Source organism: Micropterus dolomieu, linkage group LG19 (genome assembly GCF_021292245.1).
Source record: "Micropterus dolomieu isolate WLL.071019.BEF.003 ecotype Adirondacks linkage group LG19, ASM2129224v1, whole genome shotgun sequence".
NCBI classification, from domain to species: domain Eukaryota; kingdom Metazoa; phylum Chordata; class Actinopteri; order Centrarchiformes; family Centrarchidae; genus Micropterus; species Micropterus dolomieu.
The window spans coordinates 10,109,858-10,126,040 of NC_060168.1; the positions used below are offsets into that span (position 1 = coordinate 10,109,858).

General features: G+C 40.7%; 1 protein-coding gene across 1 annotated transcript in view; it reads right to left on the reverse strand.

Annotated features, from left to right (window-relative positions):
• Positions 1–16,183, reverse strand: part of LOC123958169 (teneurin-2) — a 186,250-nt gene that overhangs the window by 68,964 nt on the left and 101,103 nt on the right. Inside the window, exons 3-4 of the mRNA XM_046031429.1 lie at positions 11,386–11,679; positions 4,808–4,858 (exon numbers count right to left, since the gene is read on the reverse strand). Of these exons, the coding sequence (XP_045887385.1) occupies positions 4,808–4,858; positions 11,386–11,679 (345 nt within the window). The remainder of the gene's footprint in view (positions 1–4,807; positions 4,859–11,385; positions 11,680–16,183) is intronic.

Below are 16,183 nucleotides of genomic sequence, written 5' to 3' on the forward strand. Positions count from 1 at the left end.
TTACTATGAATTTATTTAACTGACTCACACTGCAGTAAAATTCTCCTCCCTTACTGGTTTTTACACACTATTAAACACCAAATATAAGCTAGACACTATAAAAAGAAGAAAAAAAAGCCAAACAGCATTATAAAACTCAGATCATCTTCTCCAGAAAATATTTATAAAGATCAATAAGGTTGTCCATTACAGCCAAGGTGCCCTTTATCATCAATATATAATGATTTATGTGAAATTTTCAGAATATGTCTGAAAAATCAGTTCTATAAAGTGTATGTATTGCTGGTGCTTTATTATCCTCGCAAGGCTCTTTATGTATTATGAAACAACAAACAAAACTGTTACGTGATACCGTGATGTCTCAGAGCAGAAACATTCTTTTGTGAATGATTACAATATCTTGAATACTATGATGTGGTTTGAGCTGTCAGCTTTCTCTGTCCCTGGAATTACCACTCTGAAACCATTTAGTAAATGCCAAGCATGTGGTCGTGACTTGACTGAATTGTCTGGTGTGTGCGTTCTTACAATTAAAATATAAAATCAGTTAAGTTGTAATGTTTGTGTTATACCACATTTTTAAATTGCTATTCTAGTCTACCAACCACTCAAAGCGCTTTTACACTATGTCACATTCACCAATCCACACACATTTATACAGTGAGTCTAACTAGCCAATTTACTGAGCCTAGCTCAGAACAGGAACTACCGTTCATGCAACGACAGAACAACAATTTTGGGTTCAGTATCTTGCCTAAGGACATGCAGACTATAGGAGCCGGGGGATCGAAGTGCCGATCTTCTGATTAACGGGCAACCCGCTCTATCTTCTGAGCTACAGCCGCCCTACATAGCACCCAGCTTGGTTTAGCATTTGATAATTACCATTAAACACATAGTACAGCTGATGCTGATTGGAATGTGGGAAAAGAAAAGGCAAGGGATCACCATCTTCAACTGATCGTGAGGGGAACATGAATGTCCGGAGCAAATTCCATAGCTATCCATAGTTGGCATTTCAGAGGCATTTCGCTAAACCATAAATCTCAGAAAAAAGAAACCAGAAGAGTCATCGGAATTCACTGTCTGGGCACCACGGATATCTGTACCAAAGTTCATGGCAATTCATCCAATAGTTGTTGAGAGATATTTCAGTCTGGAACAAAGTGGTGGATTGACCAAAAGACCAGTGCATGACACAGCACAAAAGGTGTCTCTTCTGAGACAGCAGAGAGTAGCCAGTTAAAAAATTAGGTTTCTTTAGGTATATTTATTAAGAAATTACATTTACTTAATTATTCAGTAAAACCATATGTTATTGTGACTTAGCCACTGACAGATAACACGGAAAATGTAAGCCTAAAACTGCATTCTCTCTAACGGCCAGCAGGGGACGAGTTCGCTGGTTTCAAAAAGAAGTCCAGTTCCATTACAAATAATGGTGAAATGTTGCTATTTCTCAGCTGAATTATTAGGTTGCTACCATGGCGACCTGTCAATCAGGATAGAGGCGACTTGTATCCACTGCTCTGTGTAGAGTTTTTTATGAAATGACTGTCAGCGGGAGAGAGAGCACGTCATGTTTGAGTCTGTTGGTAGGCTATGTTTTGTTTTAAAAGTAAATTGTTTTGTTAACCTTTTTAATTGTGATATTTAAATTATTATTTTTTTATATCTAGCATGTATTTAATAACCAATTAAACATGTTAACAGTATAATATAACTAACAAGTCTTTGGTTTTGTTGTAACACTGATAAATAACTTTTCTAAGGGCCAGTAAAAATTGTCTTCGGCCACTAAGTTTTAAACCAAATGGCCCCAGTCATGACAACAACAGTTACTCATATAATCACTTCCTCTTTAGTGATTTTGCCTACAAAATAAAAGCGCAAGAAGCTTGTTTACTGTAATGTTGTATTGGGAGTTAAACTGAGCTTTTACTTCAACATTATCAACATCATCATACAACATCAAAAAAGTCTGTAGCCTGCTTGACACACCTCTGAAAATGGACGTGATTCCCCTAAATGTCTTCTGCCTGGAGATACTAGGGAATTCAAAAAGCATCTGCAGGTTGATGGATGTGGATCAAACACTGAAACACAAACAATGCAGCACATGCCATGATCTGAAAAACATTCGCTGCAGAATCCATTTGTTAAAGAGAGAAAAAAAAAGCTCTCCCGAGGTGGGATCAAACACTCGGGTTGTGAGTCCTGCGCTTACCTGACTGAGCGAACCTAAGAACATGTCAATGAAAGTCAATTTTATGTCTTATATTCTAATCCACCATCAAAATATTGCTCTGAGGCTAAACTTATTTGCCAATCCCTGCTGTATATTATTACTACTTCTTCTTCTTTGAATGTACGTATTCAACATAGTGGTGAGTGTCTACACTGCCTGAATTCTACCAGTAGTAGAACAAGAAGAACGTACTGATGAAACGCGCTCTGTAGCGCTGTTTGTTTTCAGCTACTGCAGAAACATGACGACGCAAAGTGGCGATGTCCATGGAAGGGAGTACCCGCAGTTATGTAGATATAAATGGTAAGAAAAATATAACAGTTTATTATATAAGGTCTTTATACACCACTGAAAAGATAGTAAGGGATATTATATTAAATTTCTGTGAATAGATCCTCAGAAATATTACACAATGGACCTTTAAACCCCTTAATGAGTCTTTCAAACAATCTTGTTTTTTATGCTTAAATTGTGCAGGCAAACCTGATGCAATGTGTAAGAATAGTGGGATAGGCTTCATTTAGTCAGAAACATAATGCTCAGTACATGTACCAGTAATGGCGGTTGTTTGCGCCTTTGTATATCGAACACTATTGCCTATCTGCCACTTCAGAAGATTGATGATGATGGTGTAGCCTGGGTGGGTTGTATATCATTCTTTGGAAAGACATCTGACTTGGACTTCTTCATTAGGTTAGTTTGTTAGTTGGTAAGAAGAATGTATTTGTCCCTAATATTGAATTCATTTAGATAAGAAAGCTACATGACAATAACAATCACGTGTATGCTGGACCTTACTTTTTGCAAGATCTTTGCATTCCTTATTTAAATTTTGGGATAAAACTTAGAAATAAATTTAGAAACCCTGTGGTGTCAGCCAGGGTAGGTCTTGTTGGGAATTGAATGCTGCTGAAGAGCTAAAAACTTAAAATGTAGCAAAATGAAATACTGCTTTAATAATTGCAGAAGTGGTGGTAAGAGTATGGGAGTTTTTGATTTGTACAGTCATGAGGATTTGGCTTTTGATAGCTGTGTCTTCTATATCAGTCTCAGTAATGAACTGTCAGTTCCGTTGTCATGACTCATCTTATGTAAAATCATTTTTCTGGATAGAGAAAAAAAGATCTAACATGACTTTATATTGACTCTTAAAGGAATGTAGTATGTAGCGTCTAGTATGGCGTCAAGATGTTTTCCTTCCCAGTCACTGTATACTGTTAAATATATTTCGTGACTTCCATTTCCAAGGCAGTCGTGAATATTTACTCACGAGAAACCAAGGAGACTGCACAGCAGTATAAAGTATATTTCTGACGCGTTTCCACAGACAGAAAGTAATAAAATAAGGCATAGAGGGAAATTAACCTCAGTAAATATCAGCTCTGATAACTTTCTCTAATATAAGTATTCTAACTAAATAACCAGAAGAGAAACACCTGCAAACTGCAATTTCACTCAAAAGTGTCAGTGTCATTAAGCTGCATTATTCATACAATGCACATGTGTTGTTCAGAACAAATTAAGCCGTTTTTAAGCTACATATTTATCTGTAATACTATGATCTGCTGAATGTATGTATATACTGTGTGTGTGTGTGTGTAAGTTCACCTATTCTAAATGCATGAACCTGCGATTGTGTGCTGTAATACGTGAATTCCCCTCTTTCTATCAGTTCAAAGGCGCTTCATCAAGATGAAGCTTTACATGATCCCAGGCAGACAGCCAGTGCTCCATTACAGTGTCTCCTCAGCTTTTTGTTGCCATGTGCATGAATGTCTTACTTCCTTTGCTATGCGCTTAAAGGTTGTGATCTTAAGCACAAAGTCTAACATGAACGTAATGTGTACAAAAAATATTGCTTTTTCTACTGCACACTCTACTCCAACCCACTCCTACCTCTCTGGTCCTACTAATGAAAACAGATGAAAACACCACAGCCCAATAACACAAACATTAACACTAATTCACGCTCATAGTGACAAACTATCTCAGAGACACGGGTAAATACGGCTGGCTTTCCGAAGGAAAAAATAAGCACCCTCTGGGAAATTTTCTCTGATCAAGTGCAAAGAGATTAACCAGTTGGACGTGTGCTAATGAACAGGAGATCATAATGAAAGGAGCTCGTAAATGTAGATGAGGCATGTGAAAAAGAACAATGGCCTTGCCTTGTATCAGATGAAACACAAGAGTAAAGAAGCCAATTTATTTTACTGTCCCTTTTTCCACTTAACGCCAACATCCTGACAACTTTTAACAATGGACTGAAGAAGATTTAATGATTTGATTGTAACAATTAATATTAAAACAATTATAGTAATATGTACAATCTTACTTTCAAAAAAGAGGGATAGTGTTCTCTCTCCCAGCTCAGAAACTATTGCATTGTGTGCAACAGCCTCTTTCATAAAAAACATCAGCATCAGACAAAACAGTAAATCACGCACTGACAAATACAGCAAATGGCACAAGAGTACATCAAAACACAATCACATACAAGCATATAGGCCTAAGGTGGGCCAGGTAATCTAAGAAAGGCTACAGTCAGACATGACTTACTGATTACATAGTCCCCAAATGGATCCTCATCCTCCTCATCATCTAGGTAAGCTGGAGGAGAAGGAATTTAGGAAAGAAAGAACAAGCAGGAGAAAAGAAACAAAAAACAGATTATGACAAATCAAGAAAGACAGCATGAGTTTGAGAGTAAAAACAAGCCAAAACCAAAACTGAACAAGGACAAGGAAGCACAGCAATGCTTTAACAAAAGTAAAACTAATACAAAGTGGATAAAAGATACGGTTGAAAAATAAAAAGTGAATGCGGCCTTCCGCCCTCTCATCATCTACCTTTTTTCCCCCTCATTCTGATACCCCCAGCCTTCATTAGGAAGCAAAGCTCTGACCATTAACGTGTGAAAAGTAGTTTCAGCACCATGCAGAGGAAAATATGATCACTCATAATTGGCTGGAGAATTCTCAATTTGCTCTCAGTGCTCCTACTCTCCCTCCCTCACTCTCTTTCCTTTCTCTTTCTCTGGCAGGTCTGAAGATGGCATGAGAAGCCATTACGGCTAACTAAATTCCCTATTAGGGCAGCAGCATAGTCATCAGCAAGCTACAAGTCCGACGGCAATGATTTCTTACTGTTTCGGTGACTTCAGTGTTTCCCCCTTTTTTGTTATTGGGTTCATCTTCTTGGACAGTCGTCAAGCGTCTTCTGTGTTTCCATGTGTGTTCTACCTCTGCCTGGCTTATTGGACTTTCAGATTATTTTCCTTTGCCTTTTGGATTTATTTGCCTTTGTACTGGACTGCTTTCATGGCTGTCACTCCTAAGAATGTATGTGTTCTGCCAAGTATCCAGAGTTTGGGTCCTATCCCTAGTTTTCCTGGGTCTAACAGTATGACAGTATGAGTAAGCCCTAACTGTACATGCACGACACCAAGAACACACAATAACAAATACGTTAAATGCCTTCATTGACAACTCCATGTGAAAATCCCTCCCTGATCTCTCTCTTACCATTTATTCATCATTTATGTTTTCCCTCTTCTTCTCTTCTCTCTATCACTCCGGGCTCCCTCCCTTTAATGTGAGTTAGCATCCATCCACTGTGATCAATATCCCAGGGCTTTTATTAAACACTGCTCTTATGCATCCGTGTGTGTATGCACGCTACTGCCATCCTGTGTGTGTCTGTCTTTGTGTGTATTATTGACCTTCACTTCAATATCAACTCTGGTCTAACAATGTCTTTATTCAGTCATTGTGAATGTTTATTTTTTTAATTCATCACTGTGCGAGTGTGTGAGCATGTACGAGCACTGTGTTCAGTATGCTGAATAGTCCAATCTTTATTGATTCTGACTGCAGGGCATTTTTCAAACCCTATGCTTAACCCAAAGACAGACATGTACCAATACACGCTGTGTCTGTGTGCGTGTGTGTGTGTCCATCACTACTTTGCTCACTCCAGCATGCGTAGCTTGCGCTGCATGGACAAAAAGTCCTTGAACCAGTGGGTGAAGAATGGAGGCGTACATTTACGCACACACACATGCACGCACTCACAGTCGTGTGTGTTTGTGAAAGCGAGCTGTCAGTGCTGCTCTCACACACCATTCATCACAAGCTACTAATTCTGTTAGACCATTGTCGAGCCTTTCGCACCCCACGTTGCTCTCTGAAAACTCAATCAGAGGCTAATGCCCCCAACCCTCCAAACACACATACACACACACAAGCTCTCACTTTCAGTTTCTTACTTGCTCACACACTCACAGCGACCCTGAGGGGACAGAAGTGGTCTTGGGGGACCCCACCAGTCCAACTCTATAAGCGTTGCTTGAATGTGATAGACGGGAGTTGCATGGACCAAGTTTGTGGTGTTAAGAGTGGCTGCGGTGGGGGAAAAACAGGGTCTCCCAATCACTGTGTGACATATAATTATAATCTGTATTCCAAAGTATAGAGCACTTTTTATTCAAAATCAAAATGATGATAATTTAACATTATCTTAATTTACATTGATTACAAGACAATCCTTTCAGCGCTCCACTTCCAAATATTCTCTAAAGTAACAACACATAATCTGACTTGAACGTGATTGATTTGGTTTGAGTTGTGGTAGAATTTGTGCGGTACAAAAGAATAAAGAGGATAGTGCGGGTGCAGGCACTTTGCCACCTGTGATAGTAAATTTGATTAGTTAATCAGGAATCACTTTGCCCAATGTGGCTTTTGTACAGCATAATTGCAGCTCCAGCTATCGCTCCCAAAAAACAAAAAACTTTTGACTGCAGATGTTTTAAGGGGCATTTTGAAAGTTATTCTGCTTTGTTTAATGAGAATTAACATAAAGTTTAAGCAACATAAACATAATACCACAGACCAGCAAAGGGTAAACCCCCACCCCTCGAATAACGAAGGAGCCAGTGAGGGAAACCAGGCAACTGAGCATGCCCAGACATGGGGCAGGGTTCGGCAGAAAGGCCAGACTAAATTTAGCGCCACCTTTTCATTCTCTAATTATGAGATTAATACATCCTGTCACATATGTCACAATACTACCCTATGATTTATTATCCAGTCGACCAGATGGAGAGATTGGGCAAGAGAAGGACGGAGGAGAGGGAGATTGTCTGAAAGCAGTTAATCAGCATGCATGTCTGAGTGGGCCTCTACTGTGGGGTATGCGGCCAGTGTGTTTCTGTGTTCATAAAGAGGGCTGTATGAGTAAACCCAAGATTTATTGATGGAAAAAAATGTTGAAGTTGAATTAGATTCTGCCTGTGTCCTCAACAGGCCGCTATTTAACGAGAAGGAAATACAGAGGCATATGGACCCCCCCTACACACAAGCATGTGTAGAGCACAGGACTATGGATTGTGGCCATAAGGTCTGCCCAGGGCTTCAGGTTTAAATCAATGTCAAAGCCTGATCTTATTTCATCTAATGCATGTTTTAATCATTCTCTCCCCTGATCAATGCAGTTTGGATGCGGCCATCAGGCACTGCTGTGGGAATTTACAAGAGCTCCTATTCTCCTGCCTGTGTTTCCAGACGGATGTTTTACGAGGCAGTGCACAGTGTGACAGTAAATCTCTTCCTCCACTTTGCCAAAATGAAATCTCAATGCTGCTCTCTATGCCTATATTTGTTTGTCTCACTGTATTGCTTGTGCAAACGAAACTTGTATTGGCTCTGCCAAGTCAACATTCAAGTCTCTTTATTTTAATAGTGTCTGGAAGGGGCAATAAAAGCGAAGTGTCTTTATTCAATACTCGACAATAAAGCTGGATGTAGGGAAACTTTGAAATCCCTGAGTTGCATTTAAGAAACTAATTTAAAAGGCTTTACATACTTGTCGGTAATTGGAATTTAGCAGTAAATTAAAAAACAAACAGAAATATAATTTGAGAGAGTTTTTGTCTAGAAACTTATTTAAAAGGTGCCAGAGGTCTGCAGAGGAAACTACAACACAAGTGAACCACATTCCTGAAAACACCGCTGCGTTGTTAAGCAGTTGAAAGTTGTTTTCTGGGTGTTTTGTTCAATGCTTTTACTGGCTCTGTATGTCAGTCTGTGTGTTTGCACGCATGTCTATGTGCATATCAGGACAGGATAATAATTATAAATAAAAGAGTTTTTTTTTTTTATCAACTTTCAGTGGAATGATATTGTTATTATCATTTCAATAAACTCAGTTGTCTAAATGAATAATTCAAACCAGCTTGTAAAAAGCAGCATGTAAAAGAAACTGAAAATAACTGCTAAAGATAATATTTATATATATATATATGTATATATATAATGTTTTTTTTTAACATTGATTTCAGCCATGTTACCCAGCCCCAGTGCATATGTGTTTGTTAAAATGTAAAAATGTACACTTTTTGATTTTATTGCAAAATGCTTTGGCAGTAAACATACTGTACACGCCAATAAAGCACATTGAACTGAACTGAAATAAAAAGCCTAATCCAACAGAAGAAATGTATATTCCTCAGTGTGTTTGTTGTTTCTCTTTCCGACACATGCACACTTATTCACAGATACACACTTACATATACTGTATGTGCCTGGCCTTTGTGTGTGTGTGTGTGTGTGTGTGTGTGTGTGTGTTTGTAGGAGTTTTACTTACAAAGTTCTCTATACCAGTTATGTGAGTGTTAGTTGTTTACATTAGCCGCATACTGTATGTGGTGCTCATTGTGTTAAGACCAGCAAAGGCACCAGGCACTGTGACTGACGACTGACATCTATCCAAAGGGTCACACTCTTTAATTTATCGACTCTTCGTTTTTGTTTGTTTGTTTTTCAGTCTTTTAAAAAGGCATGTAGTTGGGCAACCTGAAGATGGGAAGTTTGTCTTCCTAAGTCATTACCATTAACAAACATTGAGTAATGAAGATAAAATATATGAGGCAAAAAAAAAGTTGTGTATGTATCCATCAATATTTCTGCAGCCAGTTGCCCTGCTGGCACAAAAACTAGCACACATGCACACACTCTCACACAAACACAAATTTCCCAGAGGTTTATGATATCTGTCAACATTTCTCAAGGCTTTCTATTTTCGTAGTGGAATCTGCAATAGGGCACACGTGCACATTCATCCACATGTACGCTCCTGCCCTGAAGGGGAACCCTAGACCCTTAAACTGACACCTGTCAGTCACACTGGCAAGCTGTACTGACGGGAGCAGAATGAGGGATGGTGAGAGGTGCAGCATGAGCGAAGAGAAAACAGAAGATGAAGCTTGAAAGATGAAGAAGAAAGGTGGGAGAGGAGGGAGATGAAGAGGAGGAGGAGAAGCAAGTGGAGGTGAGACTTCTGAAGCTTGTTAGAGACGCAGCGAGATGAGAGTGGTGCAGCGTGCTGTTTGGTGTTTTAGCACGTCACCGTCTTTTTGATTTGTTAGCATGTGTTTATGATGTTGTTTCTCTGTCTGCCTCTGTCAATCTCTATTATTAGACCCTCAGATCCTCCTCCTGCTGTTTTGACACTCCCGTTGCTCCTGTTTCACACTTCTATACACACACGCAGGGTTTGGGCTCATGCACGTTCTCACGCCCGTAGACAGACAAAATAGCATATAGAACGACAATGACAGACACAGTAACATACACATACACACTTGCAAATTCAGCACCCACACTGCTCGGGGCACACGTGTCGGCTAGGTCTGATGGGAGTGAAATTTTTCCTCTGGGTGCTTTGAGGTGTGACGTGCATTCAGTATCAGATGTTCTGTTTGGAGGGAGATGCAGGAGTGAAGGGTGAGATTTCCTCATTCAGAGCAACTAAGTAACTAACGAATTGACTTGAGCAGACACACGCACACACCTGGTCCTTTTATCAGGCTGCCGCACTGCCTCTGATCTCTTCATGCTGGCAGACACAGCAATGCAGACGCCTGATCTCAATCTCTGGTCTGTGAATCCATGAGACGAGCCTAAAGGCATGAGCCGGTAGTTCCCCTGAATGCTTCTATAGAAGCCAAACTTTTGAAGTCTTGCATTTAATTGAACTGACTTTGATTTGACATGCTCTGCATAATCATCAACATGAATTTCTCCAACAAACAAGTGAATGTTTAGACCCTGTAGGAGCACAAAAATGCCCAAGAAAAACAAGTTTCTTTTTGGAAACTGAAAAAAAAAAAAAAACTTTTCATCTTCTCAACAATCAACACTCAGTGACATCACACTGCAGGCAAATGATTATCACAATATAGTGCTGGATTAAGAAGCTAATTTTACAGGGTCTGGAAATGCCAGCGAGAGAGTGCTCAATAGCATTCTGGCCCTGAGACAGAGTGAGAGCAGCGTCTGCGGCTGATATCTGCGGCTGCAAGATTAGCTTGGTAATTAACCACAAAGCAATTACCGGGTGACGGGATGAGAGGCACATCTCAAGGAAGGTGTTTCTTGATGTGTTTAATAGGTGTTGAGTAGTTTGATCAGTCAACAGAAGTTGTCGGTGATTCTGAGGCCCGCAGTCTAACAGAGGTTGATCCACAGCTGATACTTGCGACTACCGAGAATTCAATTAATTAGACTGTTGCTTTTCCTTCCATCCACTTTTCATTAACCTCCATTGACACCTCAGCAAAGCTTATGCACAGGTTTACGACTGCGTCAGGATTAACAAGGAAATGGGAAGTCGGCAATAAACAAAGTTGCCAAAGGATGTAGATTCCCTCTGGGAACATCACACTCTCACACTCGTGTGGAGATGCAAAGGATGGAATTGGAAAAAAAAGTAAAGAAAAGCTTCTCTCTGACTTCTCTCTGACTTTAAAATGTTCCAGTGTTGCCGTTTACAAAAAATCTGATGATCTTTTTTGAAAGACTGACAGACCAGTAGTGAAATCTCAGCAGATAAGTGGTATAAGAGGGTAGAGTTAGAAGGCTTTGGCTAAGTGCTATTGATGAGAACAAGGATGGCTCTCTGGGGGGTGGGGGGTTCCAACCACTGTTCTTCAGATCAGAAACAGACTCAATCAATAAATCGAACTCACAAGCAATTCATATGATGGCTGTCTGTTTGAGAGGTTATTTTAACAATATCGACAAAAAGATATACTTTCTCACTCATGATACCATATTGACCATGGTCCGTGGTCCTACCTGACTCGTCGTCAGACTTGTTCTCATTCTCTGAGTCGGTGAGGGTGAGGGCCGAGTTCTCGTGACTGGACACACCTGAGCTGCGGCGAGACTTCACCCTTCCTCGTCCGGTCCACAACTGGATGGCTCGCTCTGGAGACAGCGGCCCCTCGGGGTCTGAGTCGGCATCAGAGCCAGCGCTGAGGGAGTACCCCCTCTGGAGGAGGCCCAGGTCGGGACAGTAGGGAACGGCAGCAGGGTGCGGAGGGGAAGTTGGCTCACAAACTCCCAGCTCGGCCAGGGTGAAGTTACCCCCTGCGAGAGAGAGGGTGGAGTTACCAAGTTGGGGTCTAGTACAAAGAGAAGCAGTAAACGGAGACACTCAGTTAAACAAATGCTCGCACAAGCAAACGCACACGCATATCTAGCAAACAAACCCACAATCACACGCAGAGAAGCACGCTAATTATGAAACTATGGAGGCGGAGGCTGAAAATTGGGTTTTGTTGTGGCAGGCAGGAGGGGGAGAGATGACGCAGCATGAATCAGGCACAAACTACAAACTAGCTGCTGGAAGGAATAAGTACTGGCCTGCAGGCCTGTTAAGGCTGGCTTAGAAGGCCTGCCTCCCTCGCTTTACTGCTGCGCATTGGCATTCATGAGGTGTTGATGTGAGATCAAAGAGCTGTTCACTTGAGGCCTCTCAGACTGTAGTGGAGCTCCTTTGCTGCCTTCTGGGTTTGATCACCTCCCCACCTAGTTGTCATCACACGCTGGACCCCAGGCTCACTGAACATACTGCAGTCTGCTGCAGTACCGGCCCTGCTGCCTAACCCTCTCCCCCTCAAGACAAACCGACTCGTCACGTCCAAAATAAATATATAAAATTATCCAAATTAAAGCACATCAAAGGAGATCAATAAACAGTGCTGCAGCCCAATTAAATCCAAGCTGAGGAAAAAGCAATTAAGGAAAAAGGCATGCTCAACCAATTTATTCTCTATACTAATTAAAAGAGTATTGTGGATGCAATCGCTCACCATCAGCTGTTGGGGTAAAGGGATCGGGGGAAAAACAGTTGTGATTCACTTCATTAGCAGTTTGTGAGGGAAGGGAAAGGAAGAGGCGAATGAGGAGAGGTTTGCATTGTGGTGGCACACTGTATGAATCAGCGCGCTGGGAATCACACAGCTGTGTGACTGGGTTAACTGTGACTCATCAGGCGTACAGACGCAATCAGAGAGAGATAGGAATTAAACAGATGAAAATCGTCTGCTGGATCTTTACAGCTCCTCTTCACAGCCTCGCCAAAACTCGAGAGTTGCGCTGAAAATAATAAAGGGAGGAAGGGCCTGAAAAAAAACTTAGCCAGGGAAGTGGTGAAAGGCTCTTTACTTCTACTCAGACAAACAGATGGACTGGACTACAGAGCAGAGGAAAGCGAATAACTCCACAGGTGGTATCAGCTTCTAGGCTACAGCTTGCCAAGCATCCAACCAACTACAAAGGCACCCAATCATTGCAAGACATCAGGGAATATTACCACTCCTTGTCTTCTTGTCTTCTCTGTCTTTTCCACCCACTTATCATAAAGGATGACAAAAGAAACCGTATTTGTGACACTAGGGACTTACAATCTATTGGTAATTTACGCTATAGTGCTACTGTATATGCACAGGGATCTAACTCTAGTCGCTGAACCCATACCTGAGATGAAGTATCGTAGGAGGACGGGAGAGAACTCCAGGAGGCCTGGGAGAGTAGAGCACATGGGTTCTTAAACATCAGTCAGCAAATCATCCTGAACTGAACTGCTCGCTAGAAAGTGTCTATTCCACAATCACAGTTAGGATTAGTCTTTATGCAAATCATCCCATCCAACTACAATGACAATAATTGGGCCACAAACACATCTTCTAGTCTAAACAAATGCTACGTGGAAGCAGTTTCACAACATGAAAGTCACTGTGTGTGTATCTGTGTGTGCATGTATGCATGTGTGCTTGCCACACAAATCTAATGTCACATCCCAGAGGCCACCATTCTGTACAATTAACATCCCATAACCAGTGATTACACATGCAAAATCCAATCACTCCTCATCACCATCAGCGGTGGACACAGCCCAATGCCGTAGCAATCTACATGTCCTCAAAGAAAGATGGATTGGTGCGACGGGTTGAAGCAGACATGAAAATCCATCACATTTATCCCACAAATAGAAAACCAATCGCATGTTTGTTACATGGTATTATGACAGATGTGGGGGAAAATGTGGTGCTGCATTCTAATCAGATCAATGCCTTTCTCTTGTCACTGTCACTGTTGCACTTACAATGCACATTACAGTGTTCTTTGAGCCTTGAGCAGCTTCGGCAGCTGCCTTGGGTTGCGAGACATCTGCGTCTGCTCATTGTTTATATGCCGGCATGTACACTTGTCTGTCTGCTGATCTGTGCATTTAACATGAATGTGTTGAATATCAGAATTAGACTGCTATAGGGCAAAAGCAGCATGACCTACAATGCTATCCTGAATGGTTTTCACTAAAAGAGGGGAAAAGAGTGAAGAGCAGTGTGGAGGGAAGGGAGAGAAACACATTGATTTGAAAAGAAACCCGTGCGATTATGTGTCTGTATGTGAGAAAGCAAAAGATAACAAGAGAATCCGGGGTTATTGAGTTCAGTGCGTGGAAATAGAATATAAGATGTAGAAGAAGGGCCTAACTCAATATATGCTGAATCAAATTCAAATGAAAATACATTAAGATTAATAGGAATAAATAGAAACACAAAAACAGGCACACCATGACCTAGCATTAACTGAAAAAGAGGTTAACAATGTGTATGTATGTGTGCGCTGACATCTGCATTAGGCTTTTCATTAATAAAGCAAAGGGCAAAACGGAAGGAAGGGAGAGACACAAAGACTGTAAAACGGTGTGAAATGTGTGCAAGTATGTGTGAAAAACAAAGAGAGAATAAGGGGTTACTGAGTCACTAGGTGACACAGTCTATATGATAGAATGCAAGCCTGTTTTCAGGGTGCATTAAAAAGGAATATGAGACGGTACAAGATAGGACTCAATCAGTATCAATCAAACTGAAATTGAAATCAAATGGAAATTGAACTATATTAAGTGAAACAGGAATAAGAAAGAAAAAGCAGGACTCACAACTTGTTTCTTTGCTTAGGAGGGACTTAACTTTCCTGCACCTGAGACACATCACCATTTGGGGTATTCATGCACTGCACATTGTGCCTCCCAAAAAAATAAATGACACAGGGGGAAAAGAAGCATCTTGTTGGATCTCAAATACAATAGTGTGAGTGGGAATGGCATTTGCAGTGATCCATTAAACCGCATGTACTACCCTTGATAAAACTCCTTATGGATGTGTGTGGGAGCGAATGTGTGCAATGTGCGGTGTGTGTGTGTGTGTGTATGAGTGTTTGTGAGTAGACAGCTTAGTGGGATAGAGGGGCCTATCATTAAAAAATCATTTGTGCTTGTTAGCAGTTTGACAGGCAAAGTATAGGCAGCAGGACTCTGCATTATGCTGGTTGACTTTCCCTCACCCCACCGTGTAATTCTGGAAAGGATGTAAAACAGTGGGCTTCAGTGCCTGCAATTATGTTGCTTTTTCCAGATCCAATAGTTTGCAGTGCAGGCCACCCTCGGACAAGCCATTTTGAGCTTTGGAGGGAGCGCCAGTTCAGAACAAGTTCTGATTTGCCCTAAAGTGCTGAACTAGTGAACTGATTTGCTCCTGGGTGGAGGATGCGTCAAAATCAGGAAGCAAATGCAACTGTGCACGGTAGGTTCCCCAACAATCCCCTGGAATAGCTGAAAGTACTGTTAATAACAGTAAAAGCCTTATTTTCTTTGTCACAGCTAAGAAAATGCTAGAATTTGTGGCTAATAACAGCCAAAATGTGTCATTGCCTAATATTTTCCATTTTCATTTGCATCCAATTCAAAATTCATCTGCACAGCACTTTAGTATCCTGAAAAAAGGATGTTCTCCTTTGTGTTTTCTTTTCTGTGAATTTTGAAGCAATAAAATATATATATCTTTTTTAATAACAGAGAGCTTAAGTGAAGAAATGGAACAACAGAAACAGGAGGAAGAATGAGAGGCAAGGAAATGACAAAGTAGAGACAATACAGTAGTTAGGACCCAACTATCAGGGGTCACATATTTCTGCTCTCCTGGATCAAATCCCACCTGAAGCTGCTCTCCTGTGTCTCCCATAATCTGTCACGCTGTCCCTCCTGCTAGTCGCTCACAACAAGACAAAATGCATTTTAAAAAATCATTGAGCTGCTCAGTGTGCTATTAAAAAGTAAAGGACAGCTACAGAGAGCTGGATTGTGAAACCGAAGATGGGGAATATCACAGTTCTTTTAATTAGTTACACACATTTATCTGTGTTGACTTCACTATTTCTAAAAACATTCTACGGTCTGTTATTTCTGAAAAACAGGCCATTGCTATGGATGCAATTAGACATATAGAAATATGATGTAGACTCTGGAGTCTAATCATAGCAGAAACAAATAAAAATCAGAATTAGTTTGGAGTAATGGAAAGCTTTTTTTTTGCCACAGATATGATACTTCTGGTAATGCTACTCGTTATTAGTGTTATTAATATTATTATGCATCTCTCTCAATTGTCTATTTACACTATTAGATTTTTATGTATTTCATTCAAATTTGTTGTCTTACCTTACGTTGCTGTGCTGCTGTAACATATGAATTTAATTTAATGCATTACTAGTAAAATTTCAGTAGTTTCGATCCTGTTACAATGTC